General features: G+C 45.9%; 1 protein-coding gene across 3 annotated transcripts in view; it reads left to right on the top strand.

Moving 5' to 3' along the window:
• The window catches only part of flnba (filamin B a), a 66,386-nt gene extending 42,616 nt beyond the window's left edge, over window positions 1-23,770 (top strand). The window contains exons 22-49 of one of the 3 annotated variants that reach the window (XM_081606800.1): window positions 43-228; window positions 1,117-1,431; window positions 1,956-2,049; window positions 3,086-3,286; window positions 3,367-3,540; window positions 3,617-3,779; window positions 4,245-4,405; window positions 5,410-5,701; window positions 6,211-6,364; window positions 6,434-6,623; window positions 7,480-7,727; window positions 8,200-8,277; window positions 9,324-9,429; window positions 9,508-9,648; window positions 10,209-10,337; window positions 10,455-10,628; window positions 10,859-11,017; window positions 13,595-13,798; window positions 13,878-14,030; window positions 14,116-14,238; window positions 16,167-16,433; window positions 17,068-17,205; window positions 17,286-17,401; window positions 19,558-19,690; window positions 20,132-20,308; window positions 20,831-21,049; window positions 21,130-21,339; window positions 22,796-23,770. In XM_081606800.1, coding sequence (XP_081462926.1) covers window positions 43-228; window positions 1,117-1,431; window positions 1,956-2,049; window positions 3,086-3,286; window positions 3,367-3,540; window positions 3,617-3,779; window positions 4,245-4,405; window positions 5,410-5,701; window positions 6,211-6,364; window positions 6,434-6,623; window positions 7,480-7,727; window positions 8,200-8,277; window positions 9,324-9,429; window positions 9,508-9,648; window positions 10,209-10,337; window positions 10,455-10,628; window positions 10,859-11,017; window positions 13,595-13,798; window positions 13,878-14,030; window positions 14,116-14,238; window positions 16,167-16,433; window positions 17,068-17,205; window positions 17,286-17,401; window positions 19,558-19,690; window positions 20,132-20,308; window positions 20,831-21,049; window positions 21,130-21,339; window positions 22,796-22,983 — 4,893 coding nt within the window. In that variant the 3' untranslated portion in view covers window positions 22,984-23,770. Of the gene's footprint in view, window positions 1-42; window positions 229-1,116; window positions 1,432-1,955; window positions 2,050-3,085; window positions 3,287-3,366; window positions 3,541-3,616; window positions 3,780-4,244; window positions 4,406-5,409; window positions 5,702-6,210; window positions 6,365-6,433; window positions 6,624-7,479; window positions 7,728-8,199; window positions 8,278-9,323; window positions 9,430-9,507; window positions 9,649-10,208; window positions 10,338-10,454; window positions 10,629-10,858; window positions 11,018-13,594; window positions 13,799-13,877; window positions 14,031-14,115; window positions 14,239-15,155; window positions 15,491-16,166; window positions 16,434-17,067; window positions 17,206-17,285; window positions 17,402-19,557; window positions 19,691-20,131; window positions 20,309-20,830; window positions 21,050-21,129; window positions 21,340-22,795 lie in introns of those variants that run through there. The other 2 variants (XM_081606799.1, XR_014087491.1) reach the window with 2 other exon arrangements.
• The last annotated feature ends 23 nt before the right edge of the window (window positions 23,771-23,793 follow it).

Here is a 23,793-nt window from a genome sequence, read left to right as displayed (position 1 = left end):
TGATGACGACGAAGCCCTTTCCGCTCCTGCTGTTGTTTCCAGCTGAGTCCGAGCCAGAGAGCGGTGCCTTGTAAAGTGGAGCCCCAGCCGGGGAGGGCAGCCGTCAGCTTGGTCCGCTACACCCCGACAGAGGAGGGCGTCTACGCCGTCAACGTGTCCTACGACGGGCACCCCGTCCCGGGAAGCCCCTTCCCTGTGGAGGCCCAGCTGCCTCCAGACCCCAGCAAGGTGAGCGCCAAGCAGGAAACCTGACAACTATTCTGTCTGGTCTGAACCATAAAGAAACCATCTGCTAACAGCAGAGCTAATATTTAGCCGTTTTGTTAGCTTTGAAAACGTTTAGCGCACTTGGCACTAAATCGCTAAGCGCTAATTTACCTGGCTGTTTTGCGTCTGTTAAAGTTTGACATCTGTGTTCATGTTTTGGTATTTAGACATTTATACTAATGCTTTTATTTTGAAGCCACTTTGTGCAGCACTTCTGTTTCCTCTCTTCACTTTTGCTTTTTCCAATAACTTTATTTAAAGCAAGAAACCAACAGTAATAAAATAAAGCAGAGTGAGAAATAAACATAAATATCTGCGGAACATGTGGATGAGATCAAGATCAGCTTGGTGCCGATTGGGTTTAGTTTTTAAAAGCAGATGAAATTTAAATTGAAGTTAGCGCGTTAGCATTAGCTTCTACTATATACAGTGTTGGTGTAGCTATTTAGTGTTAGCACAGCTAACATTTATTAGTGCTATAAGGTTAAAGTAACTTTTTAATTATTTGGAGAGGTGGGTCATAACTAGTTACATTTACTCGAGTAGCGTTTAGGAGTGCTTTTACTGCCCATTACCTACTGCAAGTTTTATTTTTATGTAAAGGTTGATATTGAGAAATGTTGATTTAAGCGTTTCTGAATATTTGTAGTCATTTTTAATGTTTAATTTGCACATAACTTTATATTTAGTAATAGTTTATTCAATGCAATGTAATATAAAAATACATAAATAAACTAAATTTAAATCAAAAGCAGAAAATTGGAACTTTAAAATGTTGAATCAGATTTTATGATCAGTTTCGCAGCACTAGATTCGCCTCCTCAAACCGTCCGTCTGTTGTGGTTCCAGGTGAAGGCGTTCGGTCCCGGGCTGAAGGGAGGTTTGGTCGGCGACCCGGCCGAGTTCACCATCGACACGAAGGGGGCCGGAACCGGCGGTCTGGGCCTGACGGTGGAGGGTCCGACCGAGGCGAAGATCGAGTGTTCGGACAACGGCGACGGCACCTGCTCCGTCTCCTACCTGCCCACCGAGCCCGGAGACTACCTGGTCAACATCCTGTTCGAAAACGTCCACATCCCCGGCTCGCCCTTCAGAGCCGACATCCAGATGCCCTTTGACCCCTCCAAGGTGGTCACCTCGGGGTCGGGGCTGAAGAAGGCGAAGGTGAGACTTTTCTGCTGCGTTTATTGTTCAGCCATCTGGAGTTCAAGTTTTAGTCCAAACTAAAGATGCATTGATCCGATATGAATATCTATATTGATCCCAATATTGAGAAGTTATGGATCGGTTATCGATGACGATGTTCCTGATCCATGAGGGCAGATCTGTTCAGTCTAACTCTACGCTTTATGCTCAGCGACGCCATGCTTCATTATTTATTATTGGAAATTCCTAATCATTTTTTTTGTAGTTTATTTTGTACATGTAGTTTTATTTTATATTAGCATTTATTCTCCTAATTGCACTGATTGAACAAATTAAACTTTTTACATGTTTTACATGTTTCGTGAAGCTATTGGTGTATTTAATGGTGAAGAGTTATAAATTTGTAATTTAATACATTTAAGAAAAGAAACATTTTAAGCCAATCAGCTGCTTTCCTGTATCGGGTTATCGGTATTGTTTCATACCAAATCTCTCACATCGGTATCGGAAGTGAAGACGTAATCTGGGCCTGGCGTTCGCAGGTTGGAGAGATCAGCGTTCTGAACGTGGACTGCTCTCGGGCCGGGCCGGGTCAGCTCAGCCTGGACGCGGCGCCGGAGTCTGGACCGGGCTCAGGTAAGGACCGGCTCATGAAACGGCAACCCGGGTCAAAGTGTGTTCAGCGAAGAAGCAGCGAGGCTTCTGGGTAAAAGTTCTCATCAGATATTAATACAGCGGATTTAAATTGAGGGAAAGGCTGAAATGTCCTGCAGAGAAAAAACAACTTTATTGTAATTCAGCTGCACATTTAAAACACAGAAATTGAGCAAAATAATTAATAAATAAATAAATAAATAAATAAATAAATAATGATGCATAATATAAAAATTTGATGGAACTTAAATTTATTAGATTAAATCAGTTATCTGGCTGATTCGTCCCACAAAGCAAGTTGTATAACTTTTTATACTTGGACATAATTATTTACGTTTATCACTCAACGCTGGAAAATGTGCAAGATTCTCATGTGAAGAAGTGAAAGCTAGTTTATTTTATTTTATATATAAAGTAGCATTTGAGGCATCACATTATCCAAACTAATCCATTTGTGTTAAAGTTAATTAAATCAGTAGTTCAAACTCATTTCTGTCTGAGGAAGTGTTTAAATTTTAATTTGATCACGTTTCAACAAGCCTTCATAGTTTGAGATTTCTGTAAAAGATGAACAGAACGTCCAGTTGAAAGCGTTTTTATTTATTTTATTTATAAAAGTGTGCCATAAATTTATATTCGGGCTCCTTTATGTAGCCAAACATCTGCAACATTTGAAAACCAAAGAGACGATTCGCCTTCAGGCCGTAAAAATAAAACTTTATAGAGTAGAAAAGCTACATAACCTTTTGTTAAAATACAGATTTAATATTTTTAATGTCTAGAATGTGAAATTGGTGGTAATTTAAAAAAAACACCATTTTATTTCATGCATGTAGCGAAAGAGGAAAAAGAAACTGCATAAAAATCTGTGCTAAGATCTGAACATTGATATTCTCGTCCAGTTTTTGGAGCTCAAACTGATTTAAAGCAGGATGGGTGAAACGTTTCGGCGTGAGGACGAAGGAATCGTCCTAAATATGGCGTTTTGTCCTTGAAAGACATTTTTTCTGTATTCCAGGCATGAAAGCAAAGACGGAGGTGGTGGACAACCAGGACGGGACGTACACGGTGACCTACGTGCCCCTGACCTCCGGCATGTACACCCTGATGCTGAAGTACGGAGGTAAATCCGTGCCAGGCTTCCCGGCCAAGGTCATGGTGGATCCTGCGGTCGACACCTCCAAGGTCAAAGTGTTTGGACCCGGCGTCGAGGGCCAAGGTGTGAAGCTGGAACCGATTCGTTTGGGGGGGAAAAAGTCACTAAAATTCAAGTGTAACGACTTTAAATTTCCTCTGCAGCCGTTTTCAGAGAAGCCACCACGGATTTCACAGTGGACGCCCGACCTTTGACCCGGCGAGGAGGAGAGCATGTGAAGGCCGAGGTCAAGAATCCGTCCGGCGCTCTGACGGAGTGCGTGGTCACCGACCAGGCCGACGGGACCTACAGCGTCGAGTACACGCCCTTCGAGAACGGTACCGCTGCGGGGCGAGGCTCGACCCGTTCGCCTGCTGGACTGCTGGTTCTGAAGCGCCTGGTTTGTTTTCCCAGGCGTCCACAGCGTCAGCGTCCTGTACGACGACACGCCGGTTCCCAAGAGTCCGTTCAGAGTCTCTGTGACGGAGGGCTGCGACCCCAGCAGGGTGGTGGCGACCGGGCCGGGTCTGCAGCAGGGCCTGACGGACCAGAACAACACCTTCAACATCATCACCAGGTGCTGCGCAGCGTCACCAGTTACAAAGCAGAATTACGTCTTCATCAGAAAAATCAGCTTTTCTCTTTACTGAAGTTTTTATCTTCGTCGTAGAGCTGACCTCTGACCTTTTGAAGTTCCATAAACAGAAGCTGTAAAACAAGATGGCCGCCCTCTGTGTGCTGACATCACTGTTAAAATACAAATTTTCCAAAAAATTAAATCTGCAACAACCAAAAAAATGTATTAAATATTAAACAAATATTATTATAAAGTAGATCATAAGAATCCTTTGAACACTGATGGTTTAAAGCAGAAATCATTATTTTTAAATAAAAAAAAAACAGATTTTTGAATCAAATTGTGGCTCCAGAAATCAGAATCGAGTCGTGAGATTGTAAAACTTTCCCATCTCTATTGTAAACCATAAGACGGCGTCTTTGCTCGACCTGCTCTCCACCGTCATGGCGTCGTTTCTCCTCACAGGGGCGCAGGAATCGGCGGCCTGGGCATCACCGTGGAGGGTCCGTCCGAGTCCAAGATGTCGTGCAAAGACAACAAAGATGGCAGCTGCAGCGTGGAGTACGTTCCGCTCACGCCGGGCCTCTACGACGTCAACATCACCTACGGAGGCCAGCACATCCCAGGTGGGGCTGACGCCGGCTCAGCGTTAGCAGATGTTCTCGTTAAAATCCGGATTTCAGATGATTTTCTTTACTTTGTGGGGATTATGATGATTATGACGAGACGAAGAGGAATTAAACACTCGCTCCCATCTGCGTTCGCCTTGAACGTAAACAAACTTTGATGGCTCGGGCCTCATTTCCACCTCATGTTCTGAGGTTGTCGGATTGTTTTTGTCTCGTTAAACTCGTGCCCAGCGATCGACTTTAATGCTTCAAAGATGTGGCCGAGAGGTTTTTGGCTCCGACGGGAAAGACGCGGCTCGGTTTTACTGACTTCGTGTGGCGTGTTTTAACACCTTTAATGAGCCGCCGCTGCCGCCGCCGGTTCATGGTTCTGATGTTTGCTCCGCCGGCTGGAGGTGTCACGACGTCTGAACACATCTGCAGCACATGAGCAGGACGTAAAACGAGGATTTGTTGGAGATTTTTAAACTGATTTTGTTTTGAACATCCATTAAAATACCAAAATCTTATATAAGAGGGGAAAAAAAATCACAAAATGTAGTTTTTTCTTCCTGTTCAACAATAAATTAATCTTTCAATATGTTTAACAAGGAAGGGCATCACTGTAGAGCCAAAATTAAAAAAAGATTTTGCAGATTTGCCATATTGTAAGAACAGGATTTGTCTTTTTTTTTCCTTTTAGCTCTTCCTGTTTTTACCAAAGTTTAAAGCAGTAATTTGGTTCTGTTTGCCATGAAATGTTGGTTATTAACAGATAAATACTTTGTAACATTTTCTATTGTCAGAAGATTTTAATCAAGCAGCTGCCCTGGACCAGAAACGGCCCCTGAACCGCATTTTGGACACCGCTGCACTCCTTTCAGTGTTTACAAATAATCTGTCTTTCACCATATTTTGACCAAAGTGATATTTTTTAAAAATATGGGAAAAGATACTTTTTTAAAGTTCCTACCTGTATTGTGCATTTAAAACCCTCATTAGTTCATATTTTCATTTTGCAGGAAGTCCGTTTAAGGTCCCGGTGAAAGCCGTGGTCGACTCCAGCAAGGTCAAGGTGTCTGGTCCAGGTGTGGCGTCGGGAGTCAGGGCAAATATCCCACAATCCTTCAGTGTGGACTGCAGGAAGGCCGGCGAGGCGCCGCTGGCGGTGGCCGTCACGGGTCCGAAGGGGCTGGCGGAGCCGGTGGAGGTGACGGACAACGGCGACGGGACGCACGGCGTGTCGTACACGCCGACCGTGGAGGGACCGTACTCCGTCTCCGTCAAATACGCAGACGAGGACGTTCCACGCAGGTACACACACACACACACACTGGGAGTATTAAACGCTTCACATCATCACCATGTTTAATTTGTTTAACTTCCAATTTCATCTGAATGACTGATTTTATTGAATTAAACCACTTAATTTAAGACTTTCTGAAATAAACATCTGGCTTTGCAGTTTCTTCTACATTTAAAGGAAAAGTATGAAAAATATCTTCATATTCAAAGCAAAATAACTAGATTATTATTACAAGATTATTAAGCTATTGCTATTAATTATATTGTCATATGCTACTGCTATTATGTTACTTGAAAATCGCAATAACTTCTGGGACAATTTATCACCAAGAAAAATTTACCAAGACAAGAGAGTCTTGATTCAAATTAATCCAAGACAGTCGGTTCAGTTGGCGACCAAAGGAAACGATCGCAGAGGGTTTTCAAAATAAAGCTTCTGTAATCCGAAATGAGGCCTTTTTACCGAGATTCTCTGGTTGAATTCAACTCGTACCTGTTGTTTCATCTGATCCCTTCAGTCCCTTCAAGTTCAGAGTTCTGCCGACCCATGACGCCAGTAAAGTGCGTGCCAGCGGCCCCGGGCTGACCAGCGGCGTCCCCGCCAGCTTCCCGGTCCAGTTCAACATCGACGCCAGAGACGCCGGCCAGGGCCAGCTGAGCGTGCTCATCACGGTGAGTAACCCGCTCGCGTTCACACGGTAACCGGAAAGGGCTGCGTCACAATGCGTTTGTCCGCCGCAGGACCAGGATGGGAAACCCAAGCAGCCCAGTATCCATGACAACGAAGACGGTACCTACACGGTGTCCTACGTCCCCGACCGGACCGGGCGCTACACCATCGTCATAAAGTATGGCGGCGACGACATCCCGGCGTCGCCCTACAGAGTCCGCGCCACGGCGACTGGAGACGCCAGCAAATGCACGGTGACGGGTAAAAACGGGCGAAGTTCTTCAAACTTAACGGAATTGCTGTCAAACTTTGTGCAGCACAAATTCATGGTTGTGCTTCTATAAGATTTATGAGGTTCTCCACATTAAAAGCTGCAGTCTAAATTTATGTAAAAAATATTATTTTATGTGTTGAAACTGTTGTGACAGTCGGTATGTTATGGAAAAATCCACCTCCTTCTGCCAGCGCCACCTAGAAACAACCAATCAGAGCCTGGAGGCGGGTCTTAGCGCTCCAGGCTCCGATGCCAATCAGCAGATTCTGCTGTGTATGCTAAGCTAGTTAGCATAGCCATCAATGACGGCGGAAAAACTTCAGCAGCGAGTACATCAGACTGATCGACTGCGCTAAGACCCGCCTCCTGCCTCTGATTGGCTGATTTTGTTGCATGTCTTAAGACGCCGAATGCAGCTCAGGGAGGAGATGGAGGAAATGTTTTCACAGATCATCCGTCTCATAATAAACTGTCATGACAGTTTTAACAAACGTAAACGTTACATTCTGCAGCCTTAACCAAATCAAATTGATGTAAGTTAACTGTGCAGCTGAAATATTTGTAGCAGTTGCTGGACACCAAATTTGCTTAAGTTTTGTAAATGTGGGAAGTTTCCGAAGGTCAGAGGTCAACTTTCCCCCCCTTCACATTTACAAAATCGAACACATTTGGTGACTATCAACTCTGCTACGTTTGTGCAGCAAATTGTTTTTTTATAGCAATCAGGGAGTGATTGTGACAAACTTCTGGAAATGTTTAATCATGTCTTTAAAATGAAAAATGTCAGAATAAGGGAGGGGTGGGGGGTCAGGCTTCGTTCAACCAACGGTTCCGTCTCCCCAGGACCGGGCGTGGGCCCGACCGTGGCCATCGGCGAGGAGCTGGGCCTGGTGGTGAACGCCAAGGCGGCCGGGAAGGGCAAGGTGAGCTGCGTGGTGGTCCAACCCGACGGCAGCGAGGTGGAGGCCGAGGTTATGGAGAACGAAGACGGCACCTTTGACATCTACTACACCACGCCGGCCCCAGGGAACTACGCCATCTACGTCCGCTTCGGAGGGGAAAACATCCCGCGCAGCCCGTTCAGAGTCATGGTGAGGGGCCGTCGCCAACTTACGTCAACGCAAAGAGTATTTGCTTTCATAAAAATGGCAGCATGAGGCTGAAGATGCCGAGTTTTAGTTTTGTTTTATTTTGGTTTTTATCTTCCGATTTCCACAGGAAACGTATAGAAACCAGTTAAAGGGGCAGTACCATGTAAAGCCATCATTGCTTTGATTCTTTCATTCATGTTTAAGAAATTCTTTAATCTCCATGGCAACCATTCAGCTGTGCAAAACGTCTGGGTGGGCTTAGCCCCGCCTCCACGGTGGCTGGGCCTCCCACCTAAAATCACAATAAAATCCACTGAAGTTTGTGGTTTAAATAACTTTTTGGAGGAAATTAATACTTAATGAGGAACTCTGTAATTCTTGGTAACTTTACTCATTATTTTATTTTTTACGGACTATTCAGCTTTTATTTTTTTCTTGAATTAGAAATAATCCGTTTTATCGTGTCCCTCAGGCTACTGATGAAGTTCCCATCAGCCAACAGCAGATGGCGCAACAGAGACAGGCCGGTCCCGCTGGCTTCCAGCCATGGGTACCACAATACTCACCAGTACACGCGCACACACACACACACACACACACACACACACACACACACACAGCGATGTTCCAGGTTTTTGTAATAGATTACCATCTTTTTCCTGCAGATTATCTGTCCAAAGCCAATAAAATATGCACAGTTCACGCTAATTAAATTAAAATTTTTATAAAGAGTGACCTGATTTTAATAATCTGGTCATTTGTTCAGGTTTTTTTTCTGGATAAATTATGGATATAACTCTGGGTAGAAGCTAAATTTGATTCAAAGATGGAATACAACAACATAAATGGTGTAAGGGCAAATCTTTTTTTAATTTAGTTAAAAATGAACATGTCACATGTCAACACAAAAGTTCTTGATGAAAAGGAGCAGTTTGAAGAACAGAAATCTTATTTATCCATAAAGATACATTTTTAAACCAAAACAGACGATGTGTATATATAAAATAATAAAGTAAAACATCATCTTTGACTCGGTTTACTTAAAAATTATGTTTTTGAATATTTTCAACATAAATACTCCATAAACTGAGTTGGTTAAATAAAAATGTACAAAATGTTGATGTTTAAATTAGCATTAAAAAAACTGTAGATCTGTACAGATATGAGCAGGGATGTAGACACAGACACACACACACACACACTCCTTTCTGTTGCAGGTGAGCAGCTGCAGGTTCAACACCAGCCTCTCTCTCTCTCTTCGTTTTAAACTTCTCACTCGGCTGCTTCTCCTCTATGACATCATCGCTTCCCTTTCTCCTCTCAGCCAATCGGATTGCGGCACACTGCTAACATCATGCAGGTTTCTGGGCGGCTCTGCGGACGGTGCTTTCTCTCATTTAGGGGGTTAAAGTTTCCATTCTTCATCGCTGGCTGCGTCATCACGGTCACCACTCGTCTTCCTCCTAACCGCTTCACTGCTCTACACTTCCCATGATGCCCCAGTGTGGGCGGGGCTTGGATGCAGCAGCATGTTTGCAGTGCAGTCCAGTGAGTATGTTTCCAGCTTTAATCCCTCTCCACCTGTGTGTCGTCCAGGTGACGTCACAAAACTATCAGCCAATCAGCAGCAGCGTGAACGGCAGCGGCTTCAGGCCGTTTGACATGATCATCCCGTTCGCCTTCAGGCCGGAAGAAATCACCGGTAAACTCCGTCACTGATGAGAGGAGCAGAGGGAACCGAGAGCGGAAATGATGCCTTCACTGTCGTTTCCCTCTGCAGGTGAGGTGCTGATGCCTTCAGGTAAGTCTGCGCAGCCGCTGATCGCAGACAACGGAAACGGGACGGTGATAGTCCAGTACGCCCCGACTGAGACCGGCCTGCATGAGATGCACATCAAGTACAACGGCACACACATCCCAGGTTGGTACCGACGTAAAGCTGCTTTTAGAAATCTGTCCGGTACAGGGAGCGATTTAATCAATTAGAAAAACAGTTAGATTAATATTACTGTTTAAAGTAAGAAGCTTTCACTTTAATCTGGTGGCATCACATCAGGTAGAGATGCAACGATCCAATATTAATACCTGTATCGGTACCAATATTGAAAACCTGTATAGGTCGGGTATCTGTGATGACGTGCCTGAACCATAAGGGCGGATCTATTCAGTCTAATTCTATGCTTTGTGCTCTGATAATGTATTTTACATTACATTTAAAATGAACCAAAAACACTTTTATTTAGTAAAATTACCAGATTTTAAAATATCGGCCCAGCGTATAACCTTTCATGTTTAATTGGTGAGATGTGTTGAGTTTGGAGACACCTGCTGTCCAGAGAAGGAACTGCAGCTGGTTCCAGGATAAAGTGATTCAGAACCGATTAAAGTGGCTAACGTCATTTAAAACATAAACTGTGACTTGGCTCTCCTTCTGTTATAAATATGTTATAAATCGGTTGAACTGCGTTGTGTTGGTTGCAGAGTCTCCGCTCCAGTTCTACGTGAACCACAGCAGCAGCCCCAACGTTACGGCCTTCGGCCCTGGACTGAGCTACGGCGTCGCCAACAAGGTGGCAACCTTCACCGTCTGCACAGACGACGCCTCTGAAGGTACGCTGCAGGAGAGGAGCAGGTCCAGCATAGAAATGTTTCAAAATGTCTCATTACTCAATTTCTTACATTTCAGGTGTTTAGCTGTTAGCTGTATCTAAACGTCTCTCTCTCCAGGCGGTCTGGACCTGGCTATCGAGGGTCCGTCCAAAGCGGAGATCAGTTGCGTGGACAATAAAAACGGGACGTGCACCGTCAGCTACCTTCCCACGCTGCCTGGAGATTACAACATCCTGGTCAAATACAACGAAGATCACATCGAAGGCAGCCCGTTTACCGCCAGGATCACGGGTCAGAACCCACATCGACACACACAGAGCCTTAAACAGGACAGTAACGATCAGACACGCAGTAACAAAACTGAACGGTCTTTTGTTCAGTTACACACAGTGCAGCCTGAGGCATCGTCCATATTAAACAGCCCACCAGATTAGTTCTGTGTGGGTTTTGTTAGAGGCTCCATCAGGCTGGAGTTTAATGGATAAAGCTTTTGTTTATCTTCCTGTCGTCGTGTTTCCCAGAGGACAACCAGCGCCGCTCTCAGGTCAAACTGGGCTCTGCAGCAGATTTCTTCCTGGACATCAATGAGACGGACCTCAGCGTGTTGACTGCCAGCATCAGAGCTCCGTCAGGACGGGACGAGCCCTGCCTGCTGAAGAGGATGACCAACAACCACATTGGTAACACACACACACACACACACACACATATTTACTTCTTAGTCTGCTTTCTGTTGATGTGTTGCATTGACATCACGTGCAAAACATCCCACTGCATCTCCCAACGATGACTGGCATCGGTTATGGCTGTTAGCTTATCGATATAAATCACTAAATCCTAAATAGACGCTTGATGTATAATAGAAAGAGGGACACGGTGCTTTGCTACTAATAGTCAACACTAAGATAACAAGGTCAGGAAGACCCTTTAATCGAGAAGAAAAAATAGCGAGAGATTGATAATCATGTCTTTTATGCTTGCTTGACTTTGACAACCGTAAGATGTAGATGTGCTGTAGAACGGGTGGTTAAATTAGCTAGTCTGTTAGCCGCCACTGTGGCAGCTAGTCTGTTAGCCGCCACTGTGGCAGCTGGTCTGTTAGCCGCCACTGTGGCAGCTAGTCTGTTAGCCGCCACTGTGGCAGCTAGTCTGTTAGCCGCCACTGTGGCAGCTGGTCTGTTAGCCGCCACTGTGGCAGCTAGTCTGTTAGCCGCCACTGTGGCAGCTGGTCTGTTAGTTGCCACAGTGGCAGCTGGTCTGTTAGCCGCCACTGTGGCAGCTGGTCTGTTAGTTGCCACAGTGGCAGCTGGTCTTAGCCGCCACTGTGGCAGCTAGTCTGTTAGCCGCCACTGTGGCAGCTGGTCTGTTAGCCGCCACTGTGGCAGCTAGTCTGTTAGCCGCCACTGTGGCAGCTGGTCTGTTAGCCGCCACAGTGGCAGCTAGTCTGTTAGCCGCCACTGTGGCAGCTGGTCTGTTAGTTGCCACTGTGGCAGCTGGTCTGTTAGCCGCCACTGTGGCAGCTGGTCTGTTAGTTGCCACAGTGGCAGCTGGTCTGTTAGCCGCCACTGTGGCAGCTGGTCTGTTGGTTGCCACAGTGGCAGCTGGTCTGTTGGTTGCCACAGTGGCAGCTGGTCTGTTGGTTGCCACAGTGGCAGCTGGTCTGTTGGTTGCCACAGTGGCAGCTGGTCTGTTGGTTGCCACAGTGGCAGCTGGTCTGTTGGTTGCCACAGTGGCAGCTGGTCTGTTGGTTGCCACAGTGGCAGCTGGTCTGTTGGTTGCCACAGTGGCAGCTGGTCTGTTGGTTGCCACAGTGGCAGCTGGTCTGTTGGTTGCCACTGTGGCAGCTGGTCTGTTGGTTGCCACTGTGGCAGCTGGTCTGTTGGTTGCCACTGTGGCAGCTGGTCTGTTGGTTGCCACTGTGGCAGCTGGTCTGTTGGTTGCCAAGTGGCAGCTAGTCTGTTGGTTGCCACCAGTGGCAGCTAGTCTGTTAGTTGCCACCAGTGGCAGCTAGTCTGTTAGTGCCACCGTGGCAGCTAGTCTGTTAGGTGCCACCGTGGCAGCTAGTCTGTTAGGTGCCACCGTGGCAGCTAGTCTGTTAGGTGCCACCGTGGCAGCTAGTCTGTTAGGTGCCACCGTGGCAGCTAGTCTGTTAGGTGCCACCGTGGCAGCTGGTCTGTTAGCCGCCACTGTGGCAGCTAGTCTGTTAGCCGCCACTGTGGCAGCTGGTCTGTTAGCCGCCACTGTGGCAGCTAGTCTGTTAGCCGCCACTGTGGCAGCTAGTCTGTTAGCCGCCACTGTGGCAGCTGGTCTGTTAGCCGCCACTGTGGCAGCTAGTCTGTTAGCCGCCACTGTGGCAGCTGGTCTGTTAGTTGCCACAGTGGCAGCTGGTCTTAGCCGCCACTGTGGCAGCTGGTCTGTTAGTTGCCACAGTGGCAGCTGGTCTGTTAGCCGCCACTGTGGCAGCTGGTCTGTTAGTTGCCACAGTGGCAGCTGGTCTGTTAGCCGCTACTGTGGCAGCTAGTCTGTTAGCCGCTACTGTGGCAGCTAGTCTGTTAGTTGCCACAGTGGCAGCTGGTCTGTTAGTTGCCACAGTGGCAGCTGGTCTGTTGGTTGCCACAGTGGCAGCTGGTCTGTTGGTTGCCACTGTGGCAGCTGGTCTGTTGGTTGCCACTGTGGCAGCTGGTCTGTTGGTTGCCACTGTGGCAGCTGGTCTGTTGGTTGCCACTGTGGCAGCTGGTCTGTTGGTTGCCACTGTGGCAGCTGGTCTGTTAGGTGCCACTGTGGCAGCTGGTCTGTTGGGTGTCACTGTGGCAGCTGGTCTGTTAGCTAATCTGTTAATTACCACTGTACCACAATCTATTGGCTACGATAGCGGTAGCTAATCTACCACAGCAATCGCTCATTGATAATCACAAAATAAACATAAAGCCTGAAAGCGTAATATTGTAACGGATTGAATGTTCTCTTTGTGTGGGAAATGCTTGAGTGTTTTTTGGTGTTGAATCCTGATACATTCGTCGTCTCAGTTGCTATGGTAACGGCTCTGTGTGTACCGTATGCGACACAGAGCGAGAAAAGAATGCTACAAATGTTTGAGTTATTATTTAACAGGCTTTCTGCATTATTTTCCCCTTTGCTGTGGCGCTCTGAATCAGTCATGCCTACATCTCCGGGTTTCATTTTGTCAGTACAGGAATCGTTTTGTCCTCCAGCATTGATAACGTACAGCTGACCGACTCCCTCCGTTTCCCTCGCAGGCATCTCCTTCATCCCCAGGGAGGTGGGCGAACATCAGGTCAGCATCCTGAAGAACGGCCGGCACGTCCCCAACAGCCCCATCACCATCAATGTGGTCCAGTCCGAGATCGGAGACGCCGGACGGGTCAAAGCCCACGGCGACGGCCTCGTTCAGGCCTCCACCTTCACCAACGCCAGCTTTGTGGTCGACACGCGGGAGGCAGGTCAGTCCGGCACCCTGACCTCTGACGACCCAAACCACATGGCGTTGCACCTCAATCTTTGCTCTCTGCGTTTGGACAGGTTACGGCGGCCTGGCTCTGGCCATTGAAGGTCCCAGTAAGGTGGACATCCAGACGAAGGACGTGGAGGACGGGACCTGTGAGGTCTCCTACTGTCCCACCGAACCCGGAAACTACATCGTCTCCATCCGGTTCGCAGAGGAACACGTTCCAGGCAAGATCAGCTAGAGATGGGGTTTTCTGATCCAGAGTTCCCGCTGAAGCCTGGAGGCTTGATGAAGCTTTGCTCTCATTTACAGGAAGTCCGTTCACGGTGAGGGTGACCGGCGAAGGCCGCATCCGGGAGAGCATCACCTGTCGACAGAAGGCGGCGTCGGTCGCCAGCGTCGGCAGCATGTGCGACCTCAACCTGAAGATACCCGGTAAAAACACACTTTGACCATCCAGTTTGACCCACCCTGTGTTGGTGCCGCCCTGGGCGACTGCCATAAAGAGTTTGTAGAGCTTTCAGCCCTCTTTGACTTTTTGCTTTTTATAAGAAGCATGATGAGTTGCTTCTGAGAGTTTGTTGTTCTTGTCTACTTCATGTTGTCAGGCAGGTTCTGTTTTTGTGTTTTGCATTTACTTCATTCACACCAGGCCTGTTTAGTTCGCTTTAATCCGAATCCAGTCGGACTTGAAAAGTCCGGTTTGCTTGGTGAGGTGTGAATGCTAATCAAACTCTGGTCCGTCTACAAACCTCGATCTCGGTTCGGTTGAAGTGAACTCTGGTGCGATTCGAATGCATACTTAAACACCAAGCGGATCGGAGACCACTCCAAAATCAGGAAGTGGACTTCACCGCAGGGCATTCTGGGTAAATACACCCAAAACCATCGCGCTAGGACAAAGCTAGAAATCCTCCAGTTGCTTAAATCTCACTCTACTGTTTTTGTTTACATTTTGTGAAGAAGGAAGTTGTGTTCATCATCGTCTTGAGTGAGACAAAATGTGTTTTTGTGTCATTTCCTTCTGTTTTTGGTGCAGCGCCCCCACAGGTGAGGAGGGGAACCGTTTTCTTAAAGTATTTGATTTGAATCAGTCAAATTGAGCCTACTGGACCATCAGGTTTGAAAACAACCCAACTGTGACTAAGTTAGCTTAAATTAAAAGGGAATCTTAAGAAGGGAAACGGCTTTTCGCCGATCACTGAGTTCACATCAGAGCCGCTCAGCCTGGTTTTCTGTTCTTCTCTCAACTTGATCAGTCTCATTTTCTATGTTTGCTCTTTTCTGATTCTACTTTTCTTATTTCTTCTAACTTAATTTTCCCCGTCTTCATCATCTCTCATCTTCCTCAGCTTCTCTTCATTTCCTCTTCCTCTCCTCCCTGCTCTCCTCTTCCTCTCTCCTCTCCCTCCACCTGTGTGTCTCCTCCATCTCTCCTCTCCAGCTACTTGGTTCCTCCTGGTTTTATCTCAGCAGCTCCTCTCTCGCCCCTCTTTCCGCTCTCACTGCTCCCTCTGGTGGTGTGGAAGACCCGGCGGTTGGGCCGCCCGGCCCTCTGCTGCTGCCCGGGGTCAGAGCCCCTCCCTGGGCAGAGTGTGCCTCATTTCCGGCCTCTCTGGTCTGGTGCTGGCGGGAGCGGCGCCGGGTGTTTGGGTTGTGGATGCGCCCGGTCCAGCTGGGACGGAGGGTGCGTTGTTAAACACGGATGCATGAAATGCTTCATTCTGAGTCGCAGCTGATGGTGATCAGGAGGTTTTTAACTTTTCACCACGAAAACGAATTTTGTTGCAAGTTATTGCGATAAACAATATTATTGTTGGGAACATTTTCAGGTAATATAATGATAATGGGATGATAATAATAATGCAAGAACACATTCTGACAGATCAGTAAACGTTAAACTCTGAACATTTCGCACAGGAACCCATTTTAAATATCCAAAATACAAGATATTTGCACTATAAACTAATCCAAAAATACTTGGGAAGATTTTTTATTTTATTTTTGCAGTGTATTAGAGGCTGACATTTAGTACCAAAATGGCTGAATTTATAATACTTGGTATCATTTGTAGTAAAACTACAAAATATTCCCCATTTGAACCTGATGTTAATAAAAAATGAGGTTTTGTTCTGATGAATGAAGTTTGCATGACAGTGTGACGCTTCTGCCGTTTCCGTCAACATCCAGGCTGACTGATTATTCCAAAATGTTTTCCTTAGAAACCCCAGTTGAGTTTTTCCGTCCCCAGATTTTCCAGATTTGGGTCAAATTAAACGTCAATACGTTACAGAAAGACTTTAAATCTGAGCAGATTCTTAAATAATCTGTACATTAAAGTCTGTTGTTCTGCCTTTTTGCAGCGATGGACATGCAGGACATCACCGCTGAAGTCACGTCGCCGTCCGGAACCAGCCGGCCCGCCGAGCTGGTTTCCATGGGCAACGACACCTACTGTGTGCGGTTCGTTCCCACGGAGATGGGCGTGCACAGCGTCGGCGTGAAGTACAGGGGCGTGCACGTGCCGGGCAGCCCCTTCCAGTTCACCGTGGGCCCGCTGGGAGAGGGCGGCGCCGGCAAGGTGACGGCCGGGGGCCCGGGCCTGGAGGGAGCGCTGGCCGGGGAGCCAGGTACGAACCAGAGGTCAAAGGTCAACCGGCCTCCCCACATTTACAAAATCAAGCAAGTTTGGTGTCGAGCAACTGTGCTCCACACACGGCTTAATTATTTTATATACGAGTTTGATTGGTTTTGTTGAAGCTGGATTATGAAGCGCTTATTTGTTTATTTTAATTTTTAAAAAGTTGTTTTCTATAACACAGCCCTTTTTATGTGACAAAACATAAAAATGCTTTGTTTGATGTTATAAAAGCATAAAAATGTTGTTATAAAACATGTTTAGCAGCTCGTGCATGAGCTTGATTGACAGCGATTTACAACCAATCAGAGTCAGGAGGCGGGTCTTAGCGCTGTCAATAAAGCTCATAAATGTGCTGCTAATGGTGGAGGATCTCCTTCCTGTTACAACAAAACCTTTACCTGCCACCATCGGCGGCTATGCTAACTAGCCTGAGCATTGATGACGCTGTAGCCAAGCAGAGAAGCAAGGTGGGGATGAGCAGCGCCACGTGGAGGATGATTGACAGCACTCAGATGCTTCTCCTGGCTCTGATTGGTTGATCCTAGCTAGTTTTTTTAATATTGGTGACCTACTGAGGCTTTAAGATCAGGACTTATTTTCATTCCTCTCTGACCTGCTAACAGCCGAGTTCAGCATCTGGACGCGTGAGGCCGGCGCCGGCGGTCTGTCCGTCGCCGTGGAGGGTCCCAGCAGGGCGGAGATCTCCTTCGACGACCGTAAAGACGGATCCTGCGGGATCTCCTACGTGGCTCAGGAGCCCGGTAGCTAGCACTCCGACGGTTCATGCAGCAGCTTTGCTTTTGAAGGCAGCTGAGTGACGCCGCCGCTCCCTCCTCTGCAGGCGACTACGAGATCTCGGTGAAGTTTAACGAGCAGCACATTCCCGACAGCCCCTACCTGGTCCCGGTCGTGGCGCCGGTGAACGACGCGCGGCGCCTCACTGTTGCCGGCCTTCAGGTGAGGCATGAGGAGACACCTCCACACCCTGCCTTTTCCTGCTTCCTGAAGGGACGTTGGGGCACAGCTGCATAAAACTCCCAGATGAGGGAAGATCTGCTGATCTGTGAGGGTTCGACTGCTTCAATGCAACAAGATGTTAAAACTCAAATCTGCAAAATAAAGATGGGAGAAAAACGATTAACATAAAGGAGGAGAGAGAACAACTGGCATCATTCTTGGTAGAATTGGAGAACTATGGTGGGCTCCCTTCTGCTAATAGCGGAGCTAATCTTTTTTTGGTTGGTGCTCTTAGATTCCTCTTGATCTTCCATTTTCTTGCGCTCTGATCCCATTTGGGTCAGTAGGAGTGCTGGTGCCGATCGTCACATTTTTTTCAACTAATTCGGAAGTGATAATGTATTTTACGGAAAGTTTTCAAAACATTTTGAAAACTTTCCGCAAGTAAAATTCAACAACTGTTGGAAGTTTTGGTTCTAGTCTATTAAGAATTCAAGTAGTTGGCGGTTTAGCATTTTTGCTAACTGAAAACGTTTAATGCACTTCGCTTCCCCTAAATGAAATTTTCCAGATAAATTCTGAAGAGCTAATTTAGTTGGTCGTTCTGCAAACATTCAGCTGATTAAACTTCAACATTTGTGTTGAACATCTGCCAGCGTTGGGCCTTTAGCTTTCATGCTAATGTTGAAAACGTTCAGTGCACTCGGCGTCTCCCAAATTTTTTCCAGATCATTTCTAAAGGACTTGGCTGTTTTGTAAACATTCAGTTAAACAGCTCGACGTCTGAGTTTAAGTTTCAGCTGTGAACTGTTAAGAATATGTTAACTTTTGTCTCGGTAAACTTGAACTGCTGCAGCTCATCCTTTTTTAAAAACGAGCCGCAACAATTCTGAATTTTCTCCAGTGAAACGTTTCAGGTTGAAACTGAAATAAATCCAGTTGTTCAGTCGACCTCTCAGGTTGTCAAACCTTCATTTTGGGGAGAAAAATAACTAGTTTGTCTTATGCAGCTGCTCCCATGGATTGTGACCACAGCCAAGCAAACTAACCAAAAACCAAAACTCGTCTTTAACTAAATAAAACTGAAAGTGCCCAAAAAACACACAGAATATGAAGAATAGAAGCCGATTTCATGCAAACTGGATCCGTTTCTGTCTGGTTCTTTGCTTGGTTCTGGTTCGTCCCTCCTTTGCTTCGGTGTGGAACTGTCGGTGTTTCTCTTGTGTTTCATTTAAAGGCTTTTAACAGCGCCACCATCAGCTCTGACTGCAGCACTGCAGCAGACCAGCATGTTTATTCACATCGATTCTGGTGATTTTGATCTGAAGTAGACGAGTCCAAAACGTTTCTGGATCTCGTTTTCAATTCCAGAGGACATTTAGCATCTGAACCCGTCAGTCGTTCCTGGTGAAATGTTAGGAAAAAATTATTATTTTATTCATTTTTAGTGGAGCTTTACCTATAAAATATAATATTACTCTATAAAGACGGAGAACACAGTTTAGAAATAAAAAGATATTTAGTTTGTATGGATTTCAATTAGGTGTTTTCCAGGTTTGGAAAGTGCCTGATTTCTGCATAAAGTCCTTAAAACTGCTTTATACTTCTAACATTTGATTTAAACCCTCAATTTGAAAAGCTTTTGTAGTTGAAACCAAACGTTTAAAGACAGATGCACATTATTTTCTGTCTGATGTTAAATTTCACTAAACTCTCATTTTGGATCAGTTAGAATCATTACAATTATTTCTGTTTGCCAGAAAACTTAACATTTTTTAAATATAAGATTCATTTATATTGACAGAACAGGTCAGAAATAATCAACAGTGATGAAGATATTTAGTGGAGAAAAAAAAACAAGTTTAACTTTAGTCGCCACTTCCTGGTTTGTCCACAAGGTGGCAAAAGGTTAATTCGTCGCCAGGTTAGTCGTTTTTCTGCCTGTTTTTAAAGTATTTGTTGGAAAAGATGCAGATCTAAAGTTTTAGGCCTAAATGCAACAAGTTTTGAGTCTCTGACTGTCTGAGTTTGCTGCAGCTGCAGGAAGGAGCTCAGGTAGGTGAAGAGATCAGAACGTCTGCAGCCAGAAATGATCCTAATGGATCCTAATGGATCCTAACGGCACTGAAGTTACTTATCGTCTCTCCACTCATCAGGAGTCCGGCCTGAAGGCGAATCACCCAGCATCCTTTGCGGTGCGTCTGAACGGAGCGCAGGGAAAGCTGGAGGCCAAGGTTCACAGTCCGTCTGGAGCGCTGGAGGAGTGCGTCGTCACGGAGCTGGAGAAAGGTCAGGGGTCAAGGCAAACGAAGCGGCGACCTTTCATGAACTGCCTGATATGATCATGGCTTCAATCTGAGGTTAAAAATCCGAAGAAGCAGAAAACGGTTGTTTTTTCTAGGCTGAATTATTCTACAGAAAATCGTTGCAGTAATTTTTAAAAACAGGATTTTATTGCAAAACATTTTTGTTTTAACGATAAACTGATGTTTAATGAGAAACGTGCTTAAAATGAGTTTCTTGTTAAAAAAAACTCATTAAAACAAGAAATTTGACGTTAAACAGGTTTGCTGTTAAAACAAGAATTTGTCATTGAAACGACAAAGTTTGTCATTAAATCTGTCGGAACAGGAAAGTTTGTCGTCATGAGATTCGGCTCCAGAATTTATTTCTTTTTCTAAACCTGAGCAGGTAAATCGTGTTCAGACTCTTTTTTTTTCTTCTTTCCAGATAAGTACGCCATCCGCTTCATCCCTAGGGAGAACGGCGTCCACACCATTGACGTGAAGTTCAACGGCTCCCACATCCCAGGAAGTCCTTTCCAGGTCCGGGTTGGAGAACCCGGACAGAGCGGAGAGCCCGGTCTGGTGACGGCGTACGGATCCGGTCTGGAGAGAGGCACCACAGGTGAGTCACCTGTTCAATCCGACTTCCTTCCTTCGGTTTACACAAGATATTTACAATAGTAGGCCTGTGGCAATAACCAATTAATCAATTAACTGCGTCATGAATTAAAACAAACTATAATTTCCATTTGCGTGATTGTTTTCCTCTTTTGACCAAAAACTGAATGATAAAAGTTTTCAGTCTTTGGTTTCAACTAAACCTTTTTTCTGAAGGAAGGTTTTGTTCATAGAAACTTTGATTCATTTTATTTGTTTTGTTTTATTTGGATATTTTAAATGTTTTTCAGTTTCAATCTTAAATATTCGTTAGAATTTAAAGGTCATCAATCTGAGAAACTTGAAAATGGTCTCAAAACAACAATAATATCGTTTCACGATAACTTCTGGGACAATTTATCTAAATAACTGTGAACTCAAACTGTCGTCTTTGTTCATTTTTATTTTATTTCCAAATTGTGGTGCTGGAAAAGTTCGAGCACTTGCCTTGAAATTAGAAACTGAATGTTTTTTCTTGTTTCTGCAGGAACCCAGTCGGAGTTCATCATTAACAACACCAAAGCGGGACCCGGAGCGTTGGCCGTGACCATCGAGGGTCCGTCCAAAGTGAAGATGGACTGCCAGGAAATCCCCGAAGGTTACAAAGTCCACTACACTCCGATGGCACCGGGAGCCTACATGATCAGCGTCAAATACGGAGGACCCAACCACATCACCGGCAGCCCCTTCAAGGCCCGAGTCACAGGTATGGGGATGAGACCCGATCCCCACCGGCTCACAAGCTTCACCTCTCGCCCTTACAGCCGGCCTTCTGCGTCTCCTCAGGTAACCGGCTGGTGAATGTGACCAACGCCAACGAGACGTCGACCCTGACGCTGGATCCGACTCTACGAACAGCCGGCAGCGGCTTCGCTCAGAGCGCCATGCCCAGACCGGGAGACTCGGACGCCAGCAAGGTGCTGAGCAGAGGACCCGGACTGAGCAAGGCCTTCGTGGGCCAGAAGAGCAACTTCTCTGTGGACTGCAGCAAAGCTGGTAGGAGGCTGAGCCATGCAGCCGCCGTCAACTCTAAAAATTACAATAACTGGTGCTGAGGATTAATGTTTGTTACCGAAACGATGATCCGGCAGTCCGCCATCCGCTTCGTCCCCAGGGTGTCGCAGAAACCGACCGTCATTTCTGTGAACACTTCCACTAATCCTCTAACTTTCTGTTTAGCACTTTAGCATTTTGCTAACTTTAGCGCTTTTAGCTTCTCTAAGGTAATTTTTCCAAATAAATTCTAAATCGCTAACTTACATGGCTGTGCTGTAAACGTTCAGTTGGATAAAGTTCAACATCTGTGTTGATGGTTTGGTTATCAACTGTTAAGAATTCAATTACCGTATTTTCAGCACTATAAGGCACCTTAAAAACCTTAAATTTCCTCAAAAGCCGACAGTGCGCCTTATAATCCGATGCGCCTTATATATGGACAAATATTGAGCCACAACAGGTCTAGCAACTATGGTAAGCAGCCGCCGACTTCATTTTTGCCCCATAGAAGAAGTGCGCAGTGCATGCTGGGATAGTTGTCAGAACGCTGGCTTGTTAATAAAGTTTGATAATGCATTTAAAGCCAGAGGGGAGGGGAGGAGAGACAGAGACTGCGGCGGCAGCGTGTCGGTTGGTCTGTTACCCAGAAAGCAGTTGGGCAAAATATCACAACACCAACACCGTGAGTAAAACGACTGGGGCAGATTACTGTATAAAGGACTCGGGGACCAATTCTTTACAATGTGGATGTGTAATAATAGAGTATTGAACAAATTGGCAACCCAAACTGAAGCGTCTAATTCTATGCGCCTTATATATGAAAAAAGTTTTAAAATAGGCCGTTCATTGAAGGTGCGCCTTATAGTGCGGAAAATACGGTAAACATTTATATTCATGCTCTTATTTTGAAGGAGATTAACACTTTTTACACAACAGCTTCGTTTCCTCTCATGTTCTTCATGAAGTTCAGCAAATTGTTTATTCTGTACCCAGAATGCATCAGTGAACAGCTTTCTAACCAAAGCCGTAAGGTGATCGATTTCACAAAACCAGCAACAAAGTTAGCAAAACTCTAACTACAAAAATGAAGCCGAGTGAGAGGTCTGTTCCAGACAATCACTTCCTGAAGTGCAGATTGTACAGGAAGGTGTGCGATACGGAAAATGACCTTTTAAGAATATTCATCTTGTTGATTTGGCCCAAGATGAAAGTGAGTTTGACCCTCCTGTCGCATCGGAGGCGGCTTGTCCACGTTATCTGCCTCATACTGCAGCCATTTTGTTGATTATATTATATTTCACTATTATAAGAGTGCCGGTAAACTTTCCTGTCGTTGGTCTCAAAGTCATGGCTCAGCTGTCGTTTGGGCTGCCTGCCAAGATGGCGCGGATCTCTTTCGGATCAGAGCAGTGGGAGTTCTGGTTCCGGTTCTGTAACGATGTTTCTCTTCCCCCAGGTAAGAACATGCTGCTGGTGGGCGTGTACGGCCCTCAGGTCCCCTGTGAGGAGGTTCTGGTCAAACATCTGGGGAACCTGCAGTACAACGTCAGCTACGTGCTGAAGGAACGGGGCGGCTACGTCCTGGTGGTGAAGTGGGGCGACGACCACATCCCAGGATCCCCGTTCAACGTCACCGTCCCATGATGCACCACGGGACGAGCCGTCGATCCGTCTGCTGCGTTTGCGTCCCTGCTGAGCTGGAGAGGAAACGTTGACTGCACTACAGATTACTGTCGAATGAAAACGCTGCTGAACAAAAAAACAAGCGCAATCCTCCCTCTCTGTAAAAGTCAAGGATTTTCTGCTTGAACATTTTAATGTAGTTAAAACGCTAAAAAAAAAAATCCCAACACGATCTCAAAATGTTAGACTGGATGTAGGGAAAACAAGCATGACTTGGAGCTGGAATAACAAAGCACTTTCCTGTTAAACGCTCAGGATGGAAACGCCTTCTGAGCTGGTTGGTCCCACCAGAAACGGCCAACAGAACCAAATCGGTGCCAAATGGTGATTCTCCATCTCTGTTGGGGAAAAACTGGACTTGTTCCTTTTTAGTTTGTGAAACTACTGATTATTTCACTCCCAGAATTCATCTCTTCCTTGACGTTGCCATAAAAGTTGACTGTTTACGCTGCCTTCAAGCTGCTGTTTGCTGCAGTCCGCCACACTACTTCCTCACCTGAGCCAGTGGCTCGGTTCTGATCCGTTCCCCGTCGCCATCATGATCGAAGCTGGAGAACAATGAATCTGTCTTAATGCCGTCGCCTTTATCACTGCTACTTTTGATACTTTTAAGATGAAAAGGAGTTTTTGTATCGGGGTGGGGGGGAAACGTCTCATTTTGTATTGGGGAATGTGAAACTGAATCCTGACCTGATGTACTGTACGTTTGATAATTAAAATAAACTGGAATCTAGAAAAATGAATCAAATCAGTCTCTTTTTTTTAAAAAAC

Source organism: Poecilia reticulata, chromosome 5 (genome assembly GCF_904066995.2).
Source record: "Poecilia reticulata chromosome 5, P_reticulata-male-v2, whole genome shotgun sequence".
In the NCBI taxonomy this organism is placed as follows: domain Eukaryota; kingdom Metazoa; phylum Chordata; class Actinopteri; order Cyprinodontiformes; family Poeciliidae; genus Poecilia; species Poecilia reticulata.
The sequence above is the reverse complement of the archived record's forward strand: the minus strand, read 5'-3'. Positions and strand labels throughout refer to the sequence as shown.